The sequence below is a fragment of the Sander lucioperca genome, chromosome 2, assembly GCF_008315115.2.
Source record: "Sander lucioperca isolate FBNREF2018 chromosome 2, SLUC_FBN_1.2, whole genome shotgun sequence".
In the NCBI taxonomy this organism is placed as follows: Eukaryota; Metazoa; Chordata; class Actinopteri; order Perciformes; family Percidae; genus Sander; species Sander lucioperca.
The window spans coordinates 47,916,778-47,935,133 of record NC_050174.1 but is presented as its reverse complement, the minus strand read 5'-3'; the positions used below and the strand labels follow the sequence as shown (position 1 = coordinate 47,935,133).

At 42.4% G+C, this 18,356-nt stretch overlaps 1 protein-coding gene and 3 non-coding genes across 5 annotated transcripts; 1 reads left to right on the top strand and 3 right to left on the bottom strand.

The window, feature by feature from the left end:
* Positions 1-295: 295 nt before the first annotated feature.
* On the top strand, positions 296-16,735 carry LOC116056824 (cilia- and flagella-associated protein 157-like). Of its 2 annotated transcripts, XM_035999078.1 has the most exons (10): positions 314-558; positions 1,763-2,037; positions 8,163-8,325; positions 8,431-8,677; positions 11,148-11,248; positions 11,690-11,840; positions 12,957-13,081; positions 15,725-15,866; positions 16,113-16,175; positions 16,513-16,735. In XM_035999078.1, exons 1-9 carry the CDS (start codon positions 476-478, stop codon positions 16,143-16,145), a joined length of 1,320 nt encoding a protein of 439 aa, XP_035854971.1. In that variant the 5' UTR covers positions 314-475; the 3' UTR covers positions 16,146-16,175; positions 16,513-16,735. The 2 variants fall into 2 exon arrangements, with proteins under 2 accessions (XP_031165041.1, XP_035854971.1); XM_031309181.2 differs by lacking the exon at positions 16,513-16,735 and having other exon boundaries at positions 296-558; positions 1,766-2,037; positions 16,113-16,252.
* On the bottom strand, positions 10,301-10,372 carry trnac-gca. The gene has a single exon. It is a non-coding gene; the product is annotated as a tRNA-Cys (tRNA).
* Positions 10,726-10,797, bottom strand: trnac-gca. The gene has a single exon. It is a non-coding gene; the product is annotated as a tRNA-Cys (tRNA).
* Positions 11,582-11,653, bottom strand: trnac-gca. Its single transcript has one exon. It is a non-coding gene; the product is annotated as a tRNA-Cys (tRNA).
* Positions 16,736-18,356: the final 1,621 nt, after the last annotated feature.

The window sequence follows — 18,356 nt, the reverse complement described above, 5'->3', positions numbered from 1 at the left end:
TATATAATCCTGCCAGCATGTGGTGCTATAAGTCAATATTGGCGTTGTGTTTACAGGAGATTATCTCTGAGAGTTCTATGCTAAGAGACCTTTTCAGAAACCCGGGAGCCAATCAGAGACATTTAGATCTTTAATTAAAAGAGGATTAATTCGATACAGTAGAAATATTTGCTTTTTTAATCCCACACATTCTTCTTCCTTGCCTAAACCTTTTTCTTATACTGGCGTATGATCATAGACAGTATATAAGAAGCTTATTGAGGATGGTTTTAGTTTATATTTGAAAAGGAAATAACGTTCCGAGCAGTCCTGAAGGCATCATTCCTTAGCAACAACAGCGTTATAGAGCCTTAGCTAACGTTAGCTGGATTATTCTGTGAACTTTCTTTAAAAAATGCCCTGAAAATGGGATTTTAAAAAAGCGTAGATAACAACAAAATAAATAAATATACAGGAAAAAGACAAATATATAACTATGGCGGATGCAATCGGTTCTGAGGACAAAGAGAAGTCGATATATTTGATACAAATTAAATATCTGGATGAGCAGTTGGAGAGGTAACGTTACCTGTTAAGTTAAAACTGAGTATGAAAAATGACTGAAACACTGTATAGCTAGCTAGCTAGCTAGCTATCAAAATAGTTGCAAATGAATTAATTAATCTGTATTTATTAATCGACTAAATGTTTCAGCTCTAACGTTACTACAAGCTATCAAACACTATTAGCGCTACAGTGTGTAGGTTGGTCTTTTACATGAGTCTAATATTTGTTTGTCTTTTAAAGCAACAGTTTCCCTCATGCTAATTTACCTTAGTTTGAGTTCCACTTCTGTTGCGCACACCATTGCACGTTGTGTATCAACCTATCATCAACCAGTGGTGTAATGTAACTAAGTACATGTATTCAAGTACTGTAACGTAGTACTCGAGGTACTTGTACTTTACTTGAGTCTTTTCATGCCACTTTCTAACGTTACTTCTACTCCGCTAGCTATCGTAATATCTCAGAGGGAAATATTGTACTTTTTACTCCACTACATTAATATGACAGCTTTAGTTACTAGTTACTTTTAAACTACGCAACAATAGCTAGGCCTACAAATACAGCTGAAATGATTAGCTAGCTAGCTAGCCGATTAAACACCGTTTCCAGTGTTTATGTGTCAAATGTGAGGATTTTTCTGCATTGAGTACTTTTACTTTTAATTCTTTAAGTTCAGTTTCCTGATGATACTTACATACCTTTACTTGAGTAACATTTTCAATGCAGGACTTTTACTTGTAAATGAGTTTTTTTTTTTTTTACAGTGTTGTATTAGTACTTTTACTTACTAAGTAGGATCTGACAACTTATTCTACCACTGGTATCAACCATAGACTGTAAATAGTAATATTAACAGTTTATGGTATCAACTAATTGAATTAAATTTAAAAAAAATTTAAAAAACTCAAAAGTGTATAGTATGGGGATCAGCATCAAAGCCTTTACCTTTACAGTACCTTTACATTTTACTGACCTTGTTTTCCAAAATAAACCATTGCATGGAGTATTATGGGCCTTCTCCAGCTGCTGGTTTCTAATTATCACTATACTTCACTTTACTGTTGACGCGCTGCAACTGAGGACAAGCTTTATTAACAATTTAAGCATGATACAACTTTCTGATACATGATGCAGTTAATGCAGTTATCATTGTATTTCTAAAAACAGTAATCTCAGTAGCTTCTCACATATAATAACAGCCTATATGTTTATCCGGCAGATGTCAGCTTCAGTGTGACGAGCTGGAGCAGCAGAACAAGGACCTGGCCTCTCAGTACAGCGCGCTGGAGAAGGACAAGCAAGACATCACTGAGTACCTGAAACACGCTGTGCTTGGCAAAGACAAGGAGGTGGAGGAGCTGGCTGCGAGGCTGGAGAGTCAGCAGCGGATTGGCCAACAGGACAGAGAGGCCCGGAAGCTGCAGCAGAGCCAGGAAGTTCAGGAGCTGCAGGACCAGATTGATGAGCTGACCTCAGAGAGCAGAGTGCTGGGTGGGACAGTAAAAATGTTTCCTACACAGTATTTAGTTGGTTCATCCTCTTCCCTGTTAAAACAGATTCAATCGGCAGAGACGGCACTATGGGAAAGGGAAACAACTAGGGCTGCAACGTATTATTACTATATTTATATTAATTAATCTCTTTGTTTTTTCAATTAATTGTTTAGCATTTTAGTTTGATAAACCACTTTAATGATTACAGTAGATGGACAAATCAATTGGTGGTTGAATGGGTCGTCTCATTATCTGTGATCACAGTCTTGTGGATCTAATTTTAAAGCAGGACAAGCCTATGTTTTTTTTTTGTAAAACAATTAACTGTTTTTGGTATTAAAATATTTTTAAAATGCATTTGTTAGACATTTGACAATAGACAACCCTGGTAGACAAGATATCAGGATAGAAGAGGGATCATTCATCTCATAGGACCTGTAACATCTATAAATGATCAATACATTGATTGTGAGAAACAGTGGGATTGGTAAAGCAGATTAACAGCTAAATCTCAGTGGTTGGGAGAAGTTCATGTACCCGGACCAGAAAGTAGACTATGTGTGATCAGATTGTTTTGGAAAATTGCACAAATATTCCAGACAGGGGTAAAAAAAAATGTTTTTTCTGTTCCTTTGCACTTTGTGTGAAGCATCCTCTCCTCTCCTCTCCTCTCCTCTCCTCTCCTCTCCTCTCCTCTCCTCTCAATTCAATTCAATTCAATTTTATTTATAGTATCAAATCATAACAAGAGATATCTCGAGACACTTTACAGATAGAGTAGGTCTAGACCAAACTCTGTACTTTACGAAGCCCCAACTATTACAGTGGTTGCCTCAAGAGCAAGCATTAGCAGTAGCTATTGCGACAGTGGCAAGGAAAAACTCCCTTTTTTTGTTAGGAAGAAACCTCGGACAGACCCAGACTCTTGGTAGGCGGTGTCTGACGGCACCAGTTGGGGGAGTGGTGAATGGTGGCAATAATAGTCATAATAAAGATAGTGAAGCAGTGATCACAATGGTAGTCATAGTAGTTCATGTCATAGTAGGGTACAGCAGGGCGTTACGGGGTGTAGTGTGGCACAGCAGCCTGGGTGGACGCGGTTGGACGCGGCAGGACGCAGTCGGACACTGCGGGGAAACGCAGAGCGTAGCAGGGTGTAGTAAGTCCATAGCGTCAGCTGCACCCAGGACCCCGGTGTAGGTTCCACCCAATTCCAAGGCGATGTTCTGGGTGAAGAAGAAGCAAAGGGACTCCGGGGAGAAAACTCCCCAGAGCTAGGTTAGTAACAGGCATTTCTGGGACTAAGATGCACACAAAAGGAGACAAGTGAAAAGAGAGAAGAGGGAGCGGCTCATTGTGTCCTTTGAAGGAGCTTCCCACAGCAGTCTAGAGTTATAATAGCATAACTAAGAGAGGCAGGCTAAAGAGAGGGGCCCTGGACCGGGCTCGTACTCTCCCCTGCCGGAACGGGCTTGTACTTCCTGCCTCCCTCTACTCTACTCTACTATGCTGCAACTCCTCACTCCCTAACTATAAGCTTTATCAAAGATGATGGTTTTCAGTTTATTCTTAAATGTGGCGACGGTGTCAGCCCCCCGAACCCAAGTTGGGAGCTGGTTCCACAGGAGAGGAGCCTGGTAGCTGAAGGCTCTGGCTCCCATTCTACTTTTAGAGACTCTAGGAACCACAAGTAGCTCTGAGTTCTGGGAGCGCAGTGCTCTAGTGGGACAATAAGGTACTAAAAGCTCTTCTATGTATGATGGTGCTTGACCATTTAGTGCTTTGTAGGTCAGGAGAAGGATTTTAAATTCAATCCTGGATTTTACAGGAAGCCAATGCAGAGAAGCTAATACAGGAGAAATGTGATCTCTTTTGTTAGTTCTTGTCAGAACACGTGCTGCAGCATTCTGGATCAGCTGGAGGGTCTTGAGGGACTTATTTGAGCAGCCTGATAGTAAAGAATTACAGTAGTCCAGCCGGGAAGTTACGAATGCATGGACTAGTTTTTCAGCATCGTTTTGAGACAGGATGTTCCTGATTTTGGCAATGTTACGAAGATGGAAAAAGGCTGTTCTTGAGGTTTGTTTTAAGTGGGCGTTAAAGGATAGATCCTGGTCAAAAATGACTCCTAGATTTCTGACAGTAGTGCTGGAGGCCAGGGCAATACCATCTAGGGTAGCTATATATTTAGATAATGAAGTTCGGTGGTGCTTGGGTCCCAGCACAATAACTTCCGTTTTGTTTGAGTTCAACATCAGAAAATTGTGGGTCATCCAGGATTTTATATCTTTAATGCACGCTTGAAGTTTAGCTAACTGACCGCTTTCGTCTGGCTTGATTGACAGATATAATTGGGTGTCGTCTGCGTAACAGTGAAAGTTAATTGAGTGTTTCCTAATAATATTGCCTAGAGGAAGCATATATAAAGAGAATAGAATTGGTCCAAGCACTGAGCCTTGAGGAACGCCATGGCTAACTTTAGCGTATTTGGATGGTTTATCGTTAATATTAACAAATTGGGATCGCTCAGAAAAATAGGACTTAAACCAGCTTAGTGCGATTCCTTTAATGCCAACTAAATGTTCCAGTCTCTGTAAGAGGATGGTATGGTCAATAGTGTCGAATGCAGCACTAAGATCTAATAAGACAAGTACGGAGACAAGTCCTTTGTCAGCAGCAGTTAGAAGGTCGTTAGTGATTTTCACCAGTGCCGTCTCTGTGCTATGATGCATTCTAAATCCTGACTGAAAGTCTTCAAATAGACTATTTCTATGCAGAAAGTCACACAATTGATTAGCGACTACCTTCTCAAGGATTTTGGAGAGAAACGGGAGGTTAGATATAGGTCTATAGTTGGCTAAGACCTCAGGGTCGAGGGTGGGTTTTTTCAGAATAGGTTTTATCACAGCTACTTTAAAAGACTGCGGTACGTGACCCGTTAATAAGGACATATTGATCGTATCTAGTAATGTGGTGTTGACCACAGGTAGTGCTTCTTTAAGTAGCTTCGTTGGAATGGGGTCTAAGAGACAGGTAGTTGGCTTAGCTGAAGAGACCCTTAACATTAATTGTTGGAGGTCTAAAGGATAAAAGCCGTCTAAATAAGTATCAGGTCTTATCGTTCTCTCTAGCCCTCCTGCGCCCAATGGTGAGTCGTTGGAAGCTGTGGGCAGAAGGTGATGAATTTTTTCTCTAATTGTTATAATTTTATCATTAAAAAAGGTCATGAAGTCATCACTGCTCAGAGCTATAGGAATAGATGGCTCAATAGAGCTGTGACTATCTGTCAGCCTGGCTACAGTGCTGAAAAGAAACCTTGGGTTGTTCTTATTTTCTTCTATTAGTGTTGAGTAATAGTCTGATCTGGCATTTCTGAGGGCCCTCCTATAATTTTTTAGACTATCTTGCCAATCCACACGAGATTCTTCCAGTTTGGTGGAACGCCATTTACTTTCAAGTTTTCGTGAGATTTGTTTTAATTTGCGAGTTTGGGAGTTATACCAAGGTGCTAGTTTCCTTTCCTTCATCATCTTCTTTTTGAGAGGAGCAACCGAGTCTAAAGTAGTCCGTAGGCAGGCCGTAGCAGCGTCTACAAAGTTATCAAGTTGGGAGGGACTAGAGTTAACATAACAGTCCTCTGTTATATTAAGGCATGACATTGAGTTAAGTGCTGTTGGAATAGCTTCCTTAAATTTAGCTATAGCACTGTCAGATAAGCATCTAGTGTAGAAACTTTTATTTAATTTCGTATAGTCTGGTAGTAGGAATTCGAAAGTTATTAAAAAATGGTCTGATAATAAAGGATTCTGCGGAAATACTATTAAATCGTCAATTTTGATGCCATATTCTAGCACAAGGTCGAGGGTGTGGTTAAAACAGTGCGTGGCCTTATGCACCCTCTGACTGAAACCAATAGAATCTAGCAGTGAATTGAAAGCAGTACTAAGGCTATTGCTCTCAATGTCCACATGGATATTAAAATCACCTACAATAAGTACTTTGTCTGATTGAAGGACTACGCATGATAAAAACTCTGAGAATTCAGATAAAAACTCAGAATATGGACCTGGTGCTCGGTAAACAACAACGAATATAATTGGCTGTACTGTTTTCCATGTTGGGTGTTGAAGATTAAGAACAAGGCTTTCAAACGAGTTATAATTTAGTTTAGGTTTAGGATTAATTAACAGGCTCGAGTCAAATATGGCTGCAACTCCCCCTCCTCGGCCTGAGCCTCGTGGAATTTGGGTATTATTATGACTGGGAGGAGTGGCTTCGTTTAAACTAACATATTCGTCATGGCCCAGCCAGGTTTCGGTGAGGCAGAATAAATCAATGTGGTTATCTGATATCAATTCGTTTACCAATAATGCTTTCGATGACAGAGATCTAATATTTAATAGTCCACATTTGATTTTCCTATTCTGTTCTATCGTTGCAGTGGTTGTTTTAATTCCAATTAGGTTGTTTAGTATAGCACCTCTTTTGTTAGCGTTTGGTTTAAACGGTCTCAGTCGGGGGACAGACACGGTGGTTATGGGATTATGAATGGGTGATTGCTCTGAAGGGAGCACAGAGGGGCGTGTAGCGCTGTATCTCTGATTATTGACTTTGGGAGAGTGTGTCTGGTCAGTGTGCTTGTGGGAGTGTTTACGGGATGTAAACAGTCAATCAGAGGTCTGGGTATGCAGGGCGTGGTGCAAATTTCCACGTAGCATCTGGCTTCCGCGTGTATTGGGATGAATCCCATCCCTGCTGAACAGGGAGCCACGTTCCCAAAACAGATTGAAGTTGTCAATAAAACCTATCCTGTGAATACTGCATGTGAGCTGGAGCCAGGTGTTAAGGGAGAGTAGTCTGCTAAAGAGGCCTGATCCGCGACCTAGAGATGGAAGTGGGCCCGAAATAAAAACCGACTTCCCAGTGCTTTTTAAAGCCTCAATGAGAGTGGTAAAGTCTCGCCTTGTGCGCTCACACTCCTGAATCCGAGTGGACATGTCGTTATGTCCACAATGGACCACGATGCGTTTGATAGAGGTCGGAAATGAGGGTATCAGGTCCATAACTTTAGCCAGGATGTCTGCAACTTTGGCTCCGGGAAAACAGTGTGTGACAGCATTATGAAACCGTAGGTCTCTAGTGATGGAGTCCCCAATAATTACTGTGGTTAGGGGGAAGAGCGGACGAGGAGTGGGGGGGTGTGGGTAGCCGGTGACGGGAGCAAAACAGTCAGTGTCGGTTTCAGATGGGCAGGGAAAAGAAGAGGAAGAATGCTTACCGTTCGGTTGTGGAGATTGTTTTTGAGGAACGTTGTCATTTGGCCGATCCAGGCAGTGTAGGCCACCGGACCGTCTGACTACCGCATCCCTCAGAAGCTTTCGCCGCGCGGTAGCAATCGTCTTCCGTGACGACGGCTGGTCAGTCTGCTTTGAAGCGGGGCGAGCCCGGTGAGCCGCACTGGCCACCACCGGCTCCGACTCCGACAAAGCATTGAAGCGGTTGGAGAGGCTGAGGGCAGGAGGCGATGGAGCCCTACCCGAGGCTCTCTTTCGGCCGCAAACCACCTCAGTCCAGGGTGGCTTGATAACCGGTGTCGAGCAGGACGATGGGCGTGGGCAGGCAGCTGGGTCCCATGGCGCGGTATCCTGGAAGGCCGCCGAGAGAGATGAGATCCGGAGCGACTGATTATGAGCCACGTCCAAGCAGGCGGTTAACAAAGCATCTTTGGTTTTTAAGTCCTCGGAAAGCCGACGAACATCTTCCCTGAGGTCAGCAATTTCTTTGTTTGTATTATTGAACAACGAGGAAATCCTGAGGGGGAGTGGGGACTCGCCAGGTGTAGAGGTTGCCATGAAGCTAGCGTTAGTTTAGCCGGTAGGCCTAGTCTTGATAAATTAGCGTGAGGCTAATACTTACTTACACGTAAAAATGTATCTTTGGTTTTAAAAACACTTTATTAGTATAATAAAAACTAGGCGATAGAGCCGACTGTTAGGTAGGAGGTTGAAGGCAGCTGCCGGCTGCCTCGTCCCCGCCGACTGCTGTCGCTTGTGGATGACGTGTAAGACGTGTCTCCTCTCCTCTCCTCTCCTCTCCTTGTTTTCTCTCCTCTCCTCCGCTCAGTGGCAAAGTTTGAGGAGCAGCAGGAGCTGGAGGAGCAGCTGGAGCAGCTGTTGCAGCAGCAGTCCGACATGGAGTTTCTGAGGAAGCAGCTGGTTAGTGAGAACAAGGAGCACGACGCTGCCATCGAGAACCTGAAGAATGACGCCGAGTCGGAGAGGAACAAGTAAACTGACAGCGCCGTTACATCATGCTGATCTCCTTCTTGAATGTTTGACTTTTGCTGTAAATTGTGAGCAACCAACACTAAATGTTGACCCTGAAACAACAGGATGTTCGAGGTCAGGTGGGGCACGTTGGAGGTTTGCGTTAGGAAGAAGGCCTCACTCATCATCCAGGAGGAGAGGGCTCAGCACAGCGAGCTCCGGGAGAAGGTCGAAGAACTTCTGGACAGGAACACGGAACTGTGGAGTGAGAAGAACGAGCTGCGAGACCAAGAAGATTTTCTTCTCTTTCAGTTGGACAACATGAAGGAAGATATTGACAGTGTCAGCAAGAAGAGCTTCACCAGCAAGAAGGTAAGACGACAACAGTGTCGGCAGTGGTGGAATGTAACTAAGTACAATTCAAGGTACTTCCATTTCTATTTAATGCTACTCTAAACCTTGTATCCCCAGATGTGTTGCTTTTGAATGTTTGTGATAAACTGAAGGATGACATGCTCCTTCATGTGCTGAGAAAATTGTTCTATTTCTTAAGCTAAATAAAGTCTTTAAAAAGCCTCTTGGATCAGCTGGAAAATGCATCGTCACAAAGCTGAAAACGGCTGGTTTTCTGTTGACATTAGGGGTGGCACAGTTCACAAAACCCACGGTTCGGTTCGTATCACGGTTTTCGGTTCTGTACGGTTCTTGTTATTTTTTCTTTTAATCTTTAACACTCCAGAAATATACAATGTATACAATGTAGGATACAGTATTAAAAAAATAGTTATATCATGTAATCATGCACAAACTGAATTTGACTTGACTTTAAGCACATTATTGGGACCATCTCTGAGGAAAGCTAGGTTGGATTTTGATACAGCAAGAGGGAAGACATTGATGATTTCAACATGCTTTTCATTTATTTGGCAAAAAAAGAGAATGTGTATTGCCATCTACAGGAACTTATGTGCCTTTTTAGCACATGAAGATTGAAATAATACAGAATATCAATTGAAATAACTTGCATTTATCAAACTGCCAACTTCAGTGTAGCTCTTACAAAAATGGTATCCTTTAAACATTAAAAAAGTTGTGATTTTCTTTTGTATAGTTCTTTAAAAATAAAAAGGAAACTTGTTTTGGGGAAAATAAAATTACTCTAGGCTGAGTTTTCTTAGTAACCTTACCAAATGGGCTCAGGATGCTGCAACTGTTGGTATAATATGAAAATGGCTGGTGGATTTAAGACAAAAAATAATAATTTATGAATGAATCTGAACATATGTGTCAGTGGCTTGTTGATCTTTACATTGTTAGCTAATTTCCTAACCTGGCCTGGGACACACATTCATAAGGTTTGATAAAGTACTTATTGGACTTGAACTTAGCATTGCACTTACAATAACGAGCGTAGCTGTCCTCAATTTAGGTCATCCTGTACGTCTCATCTCCGTTTTTTCCAGCATCCACCGTGTGTGATTGTGTGTGTGTGTGTGTGTGTGTGTGTGTGTGTGTGTGTGTGTGTGTGTGTGTGTGTCAGTCGCGGGGGGAACTGAGCAACCCCGTCTGCTGCAGAGAGCCGACAGGATTGTAACAGCAGCCGCTTCAGCCGCTTTAGAGTGAAAAAAACGCAGCGTACATTGATGTTAAAATGTATACAGGTTGGCAGGACGGTCTGAAATGTTTTGCACGTCTTTCGCTGTACGTTTTGTTGGTAACTTGTCCACACCTCTTCTTTCGCGCGAAAGGGAAACACGCTGTCTGAGGTCACATATCGGCACCTGACGGGCACGAGGCTACATTGCGCGTGCATTGACCCGTGCGACTCACACACGCTCCGAACCGCGACAAGCGCACCGAATGGTTCGGATGATTTTTCACGAACCGTGCCACCCCTAGTTGACATATATGGTTCGCACCCTACAAACTTTGTATTTACTTGTAAACCATCTAGAAGACACAGACAACATCTGAACATGTCCAAAGCATAAAGACAGGGGGCATCCAGAGTTGAACTGGAGACCTCTTGATCTGCAGTCAAATGCTCTACCACTGAGCTATACCCCCATGTTCTGTTTAGTGTGTATTTGTTGTTCTTTTTTAGCAATGCATGTTGGGAAGTATAGCCCAGTAACATTTCTAAATAACTTAATTTGATGAGTTAAGTAAATGAACTGTCACTATTAGTCAACTGAACTGAGTGGTACATAAACCATTTAAAGGTGATGTTGACAAATGTGTTTAATTAAACTGAGTTCATAAGAAAACATTGTCCACTAGAGCGAAATGTAGCCATTTTGTTTTCACTTCTTATGTGTTTCTAGGAGAAATAACCTGTGTTAAACCACATGTATGTAGTATGTTAAACAATATATTACTTGTTCCAAAGTAACATTTGAACTTTGGAGTGACACTGGGACAGGGGGCATCTGGATTTGAACCAGAGACCTCTTGATCTGCAGTCAAATGCTCTACCACTGAGCTATACCCCCTGCTCCTAATCCTTGCATCGCGGTCGGTCTTGATGTGACCTGGCTCCAGTATCTGTGAGAGAATAGTATCTGCAAAAGTTGGATTTGAGAGACATTGCAGTACTCAGGAAGTTTATATTTTACATTCAGCTTACATGTACAGCATTGGTGCCTTTTTTACCAACTTTTCCTCGTTTGAAGAAACTACATTTCAATGCAGCTTCATAAACATATTTTTTTCTACATCTTGGTTCTCTGTGATCTCAAGTTTCTCAGTTTGTGCAGCGTCTCCACCTGAAGAACCTCTTTTTGCCCTGTCCTCCTTTTCCGAGTTGGAAAAAACAAATCATTCAACATGTTCCCTTCTTCAGGAGGTGGAGCAGCTGACGAAGACCTGCCAGCAGCTGAGGGTGGAGCTAAAGAGCTGTAGCGCCGCCTACGAGAGCACGCTGACCAAGAAAGAGGCTCTCAGGTAAAAGTTTACTCTCTTTCAACCGTCCAAATCTAAGATTTCAAGAATGTTGTAACCTTGAAGATTCAAAGTCCCATTTTTGATACACAGGGTGCTTTTCAATATGCTAACGTGTTATTAATGTAATTTTACTTCTTGCCAAATTCCACATTGGGGGGCGACTTCAGGGTCATGGGAGCAGAGGATGCGAGGAAGCATTAGTTAGCGGCACAATGAAATGAAAAGACCCCTTGTTATAGCCGAATCCACTGCTTTTGTCCGTATAAGTAAAGAGGCATTTCAAGCTAATGAAACATTAGTGATGCTGGCAGTGAAACAGCATAAATCTTATTGAGGGGGCATCCGGAATTGAACCGGAGACCTCTTGATCTGCAGTCAAATGCTCTACCACTGAGCTATACCCCCTCTGCATGACTGAGTGCTGAGTCATTGTTTTTTCAGACAGCGCCTGGCTTCAGTGTCAGCAAAGTGCCATCAGAAAACGGCCCAGGCAGGTCAGCTGAGGGCCGAGCTGCAGAGGGAGAGCAGCATGAGGAGGCAGCTGGAGGCCATCGTGCAGGAAGCAGTCCTGATTCTCAGCCACATCTTGACGGTAAAAACACAGGGCGGCTGCAAACATCAGCAACGATCTTTATGTCAAATGCTTACATTACAAGTAAAAGACATGGAATCAAAAATGCACTTCTAGAAGGACTAAATGTTCTTAAAGGCCCAGACACACCGACCAGACGGCCGACCCTCAGCAGAAAAGACAGTTGGACTGATCAGTCTCCTAGAGTTGGTCAAAAAAGTGCCTCGGAACACACCAAAGCGACGAGACGTAATACGTCTCCATAACAGCAGGCGGCGCTAATCTGTATTGTCGCCCAAAAATGAAAACCGGCAGCTGATTGGACAAACGCATCACGTGGGTCTGGTCAGTTTAAAAGATTTTTGTCCGATTTTGAGAGACTCTAGTCACGCTCATTCCACTCCCCGTTTCCGGGTTAGCACTCTACCAATCAGATGGGTCATTTGAGTCCGATTGCCGGCAGTGCCCGCCCCGCCGATTATACATGTCAAATCAGCCAAAATGAAGGACGACAGCCCCTCGGACAGACGACGGCACGGAACACACCGAACAGACTCGAGTCACCGACCTCGCCAGACTGTCCGACGGCGATTATCTGGTTAGTGTGTCTCGGGCTTTAGGTACCAGAAGTTAATTGTCTCTTTCTTAGTGATATAGTTCTGCATCAGTTATATCACTGTGGGGATATGACAATATATGGGGGATATGACACTATATATTGATATTTCGTATATATTTTTCTATTAACAGAACAGGTTGAATTAGAATATGACTTTATTGTCTTCCAAAAAATAGAAAATGTTCTTAAGCTCAAATATTATAAAGGCAGCACCAGGATGTGTAACATGTAAAACAAAATATAACACATAAATAACACTAAATAACGGTATTTTCTTCACCTGTGCAGTTTTATATCTACATCTTGATTCAATTGTTTGTGAATTGATGATCATGTAAAGTAACTGACCTTATTCACTAAATACAGAATAATAAGGTTTACACATTCATTGTGTGAGCGAATAATGCATTGAAATAAATATTATGAGCTTTTTTTCCTCTTACATCTTCCTAACAAGTATCTCAGCCAATGAGATTATTTCTGATTATTGAAGATCTGGTGTTTTCGGTCCTCTGCAGGACTCAGAGAAGGCGTCCGAGACTCAGTGGAAGAGGCTGCAGGAGATCCTGGAGAGCCCCTTCTCCCAAGGACCCGGCTCCACTCCTGAGGAGGAACCACAGACCTGTGACCCCGAAGCAGCCAGGTACTGGGATCACTCTCCCCTGGGCTGTGTCTCTTCGTTTTATAACGGGTGTGGACAGCGGTGTGAACACTGCTTCTGCTTCCTCACGGCAGCACAGGGAGCTGGATCTGCTGGGACCAGTGTTAATTTTGACAGCAAATTCTGATTTAGTCTTAGTCTTTTGAATAACACACCATTTAGTTTTAGTCTTATTTTAGTCGACTGAAATCAGCCAAAGCTGTGTAACTAAGACAGTGCAACTAAACACAACTAAGTATAATGTAAACAACCTTACTGTTGTGAAAACGTCCTCAAAACTGTGCAAAGTTCTGCAAACTCGTCCTCCTGTGTAACTGCTGCTGCGTTTGTTTAGCTGTTGGCTCTGTTGCTTCCGCATAAATCAACCTACCCTCAAAGATTCACTCTGATTGGATTTCTTCCCAACTTGTCCCACAAAAAAGAGTGGTTCTGATTGGATCTCTTCTCCATTCGTCCCTCCCTAACATTTTCATCTCATTTTTATTTGTTGACTAAAGTGTCTGTTATATTTTGTCACAGTCTGCGTCATCATATCTGACTTTTTATTTAGTTTTCGTCGTGAAAAAGGTTTGTTGACGAATATTTTTCGTCATAGTCTTCGTCAACGAAATTAACACTGGCTGGGACTCGAGTCCAACTAGAACCAGATTAGCCGTAAACAGGTCACATTGAAATACTTAAACAACAATGCAGCCTCTCTAAATGAGGCTGTGATTTAAAAATTTTAAATACACAGGGAATTAAAGGGGCGCTATGCAGTTTTGGCAATTTCTTTGCTGTTTTCTCGCTTTTTGCTCGCCGGTTTCTCTGTAGAGCTCCCCCTACAGCTTCGGAATAGATATTTGGCAACGCTGTTGTAAAAACTCGTTGGCGACTCTCCCCCCTCCCATCTTCTCCCTCTGGTCATGTGCATTTGTTTTCAAAGAAGCCGTCGAACGCACGGAGCCATGTCCACTGAGGTAGACAGCTAGTAAGCTAGCTAGTAAGCCCGTAACAGACAGCGATCATAATAAAAACCTTTACAGACAATAGCAAACATCCTGAGGTCACAATAACAAGAAATACAAAGATTAAACAGAGTTTATCCCAAAGCTACTTACAAGTGCAACAGCAAGAATGCCAGGTCAGCATGGGATTTGCAGGCTTCTGTTTGTCTCAGTTCTCGCCATTCTGAAAACGCAGGTCCGATGTTTACTCGTGTCTGACTCCTCGATTGGTCAGTCTGCCGTTTCCTCTTTCTCTGTTCCTCCGACAATGCTTTCCTAGCTTTCTGCTTCTTTTTTGCCGGCTCAGCCATGACGATAGTGTGAAAAACTCCATTGCTACCTTGTTCTTATAGCTAGCTTGTTCTTAAGTAGCGGCGTGTAGTTCTCTTAATACATCCATGGTGTATGTGTGCAGTGCCGTGAAGCAATTCGTTACATCGCGAGACCTGACATCACGCGATACTTCCTGACGCTGAAGCCGGCGGCTCGCCGGCCCAAAGTTGCAAGGGTGGTTTCTCCGCTCACAGACGCTAGGGGGGAGCGAGACGACCACCATTCAACCCGAAAAAAAGTCATATAACCATTCCAATGACTCCGAAGCTATTCAGTTAAGGTAAATTAAGCTAAAAAAAAAACTGCATAGTTCCCCTTTAAGTTATTCTCTAGCTCTTCAGATAGGTCAAAAAGCTGTTTTATTAGTAAATATACAGTATATCGACGTATTTATGTAATATACTTTTCTTTTCTTGAAAATAAAGAGGAGAGAATAAAGAAGGGGGATCAAAAGGATAAAATTAAATCAAAGTGATAAAAGTGATAAAAGTGATGGCAAAATATAAAGTATCATCCTCAAGTATGAAGTATTAAAGTGCCCATATTATGAAAAAATCACTTTTTCTGGGATTTGGGGTGTTATGTTGTGTCTCTGGTGCTTCCACACACATACAAACTTTGAAAAAAAATCCACCCATGCTGTTTAGAGTGAGATACAGTTTCTGAATGTGTCCTGCCTTCAGTCTCTGGGTGAGCTGTTCAAAATCGGCACGGCTTGTGACGTCACAAGCCGAAACAAGCAGGCTAACCGCAACCATTAGCTCGTAGCGTTAGCATGCTAACGCTAGCATGCTAACGCTAGCATGCTAACGCTAGCATGCTACCTCGTTCTCAGTAGCAAAGCACTGCTACAACACACACAAGTTCACCATAATCTACAAAAGAACTACTTACATGTGCGCCCTCATTTAGAAGTCTCCCAGCTAATCCTGCCTTGTAACTGACCGAAGTTGTAGAAACAGCCTTTCTTTTACTGTCTATGGAGCTAGCTAGCTGACATGATCTACATCTGAGCTACTGGGCATGTGCAGTGCAATCAAAGATAGTACAGAAGAAGAAGAAGAAAAGAGGTCTCACTCTGTAGCTAAAACAGAGACCAGCTGAAAAGAGGATCTGCAGCAGTGAGAGAGAGCACTACAGTACAACAAAAATATGGTGTTTTTTGAAAGTTAAACCATGTAAACCTATTCTGGTACAACCTTAAAATACAATTATGAACCTGAAAATGAGCATAATATGGCTGCTTTAAAACCTCAAACCTGTATTTAAGAATAGAGCTGGATGTAATGGACTGTCTTCTCCACAGAGCTCAGACCCTGAACATCGCCACAGATCCGTTGTTCCTGTTGGCCCGCTACAGACCAGGCGACCTGGGCCTCGTGCCCCGACCCATGTGGAAACAGAAAGCAGCCATCTCCAGGTCACTCCATTCTGATGCCTCTCAACAGGTCTGTTATGAAGGAGTCTGTCTGCAGGGGGCAGTGTTGGATCAAATCACTTTCTCCAGTGTTAAAATGTGTTCCCACTCTGCATTTGAATCATGCAAAACTACTTTCCTCCTCTACATTCCTGATCTGCTCTCATCTCATTGTTGTCCTCATACACATACAAGTGTGCTTACAGTGGACCATTGTTTAGACTTTATACATGAATCTGTTCTTTGTATAGATGCTGTTGCTCTGTGTCCCCCTCAGGAAACTGTGCAGTCAGAAGACATCCAGCTGTGATCCAGAGGCCGAAGCCTCCACCTCTGCAGACTGTAACGCAGGGGTCACCAACACGGTGCCCGCAGGCAGCAGGTAGCCCCCAAGGACCACATGAGTAGCCCTCAGGCCTGTTCTAAAAATGAAAATTGAATATTGATATTATCTGTTTCCCACCTTGTTAAGTCATTGTTGATAATTATTGTGAGAAATCATTAAAGTAATCAGTGTCTTCACATAGATGAGTATCATTAATCATTAATAATCATATATAACTAAAGGCAAACTGAGCAAATTTGTTATTTCAGAAGAGTGTATCAAACTGGTAGCCCTTCGTATGACTCGGTACCCATGAAGTAGCTCTCAGTTTCAAAAAGGTTGGTGACCCCTGCTGTAACGTATTATAAAGTGTTACCCAAGTCACATCACCGACTTCAGGACAGCTCTGTGAAGGACGGGGTGGGATTCAATCAGCGGCTCACATGGCTGGTCTTCATGGACACATTTGTTTAATCGCTCAATGTGTTGTTAAGGTGTATCCACTGACATCATACACGCAAAGCCACTAAACACCCACACTGTCATAAAGGATGCGTGGCAGATATCACAACAGGCTCAGTGTGTGTGTGCGTGTTTGTCTGTGGAAAAACAATTAGCTTTAATAAAATGGTTGTTTCAACTTTCCAAGCTCAACAGGATTTTTTTTGGAACTACTTTTAACCAAAGAAACCAGGATGGTGTTTCTGGAAAATCATATTTTCAAATGTTATGTCTTGATTGGGGTATAAAGACAAAATGTAATCAACATAGGCCTTTCTCACAGCAGACTGACGTCATAGGAAAAGCACAGGTGTTACTAGTAAAACTAAAGAGGCCTCTGTTCCAGGGGCGATTCTAGGATCAGACCTTTAGGGGGGCTCAGCCCCTTATGAGAATGTGACATGGATACGGTGCCTTGCAAAAGTGTTAACCCCTGCTAAATCAGTAATTTCATTAGCCAATAATCTCTGAGTTAGCTACTGAACAACATCAGCTAATGTTTTTGACACTATGATGGAACTAAACCTGACACTTAAGTCACAGTAATAACGGTCAGTTTGACACAATGTTCTAACATTCAGCAATTTTAGTTGCCTACGTTTCAATTTGGGTTCTAATCTGTGCCATGAAATTACCAACTTCTTCTCTGGGGACTACCAACGTTAAACTTTACAACCACACTCCTGCTCTCCCTCTGACAGATCAGGTAGAGACTCAGCCAAACGCAGGAGTCTGGCACAACCACCTCCGATTGGCCAAAACTATGTTTCTGTTAACCCTTTCCTTGACTGGGTTACAGATGCATATAACATTGGTGACAGCGACTCAGGATATTAACCCTGTTTCAAGCCATTTGAACCTGTAATTGTTTGTCCTCCATCACTAACAGACAAGTTTGCAAACTCTAACTTGAAGCTATAAAATTGATTTTAGCCCCCCTAAAAAGGGTCTAAAATCGTCCATGCTCTTTTCTAATCAGAATCAGAATCAGAAATACTTTAATAATCCCAGGGGGGAATTATTTGAATTCTTATTCTATTCAAGTGTTTTTAGTATATTGAACACTTTGTCCCTCATACATCAGTGATAGTTTTAGCATGGAGTCAATATAGTTTAAAAGTTTCTTTGATTTGTCTATCCTGACTAGATTTTAACTCTGCTGGACCCAGCATTAGCTCAAACTACAAACTACACACCTTTATTTTAAATTCTGCGTACAGAGTATATACAGTACATACACAAAATGTATACTATATAAAGCTTAGATTGGGCTAAAAAAAAATCAAGCCCAACCCTACCCTAATTTTTTAATACGTGGGCCAATATAAATGACGTTCTCAACGACAGTTCCGAGTTGTTTGAAGTGCAGAAATCTGTTTAGAAGGGGTATGCTTGGAGAAGAAACAAAAGAGGACATTGAAGGCTGACTATCATCTTTTCTGCCACTGCAAGCCTGCTTCACGTGTCTGTTCATTGTGCCCGTTTTTTTGCTGTCATAGGCGAGCAGCGTGCCGGACTTAATGCACTCGACAAAGCCAACACGTTGTCACTGCCCACGACTTGTTTAAAATGGTTCCATACCTCCGACTTACTCCAAACTTGCTCAAAGTTAATTCTCCTGTTTTGATTTTTTTCTTTACATCTTCAAGCTCCATGTTGCACTTAAGCTACACAATACTGCAAACATGCTGTATT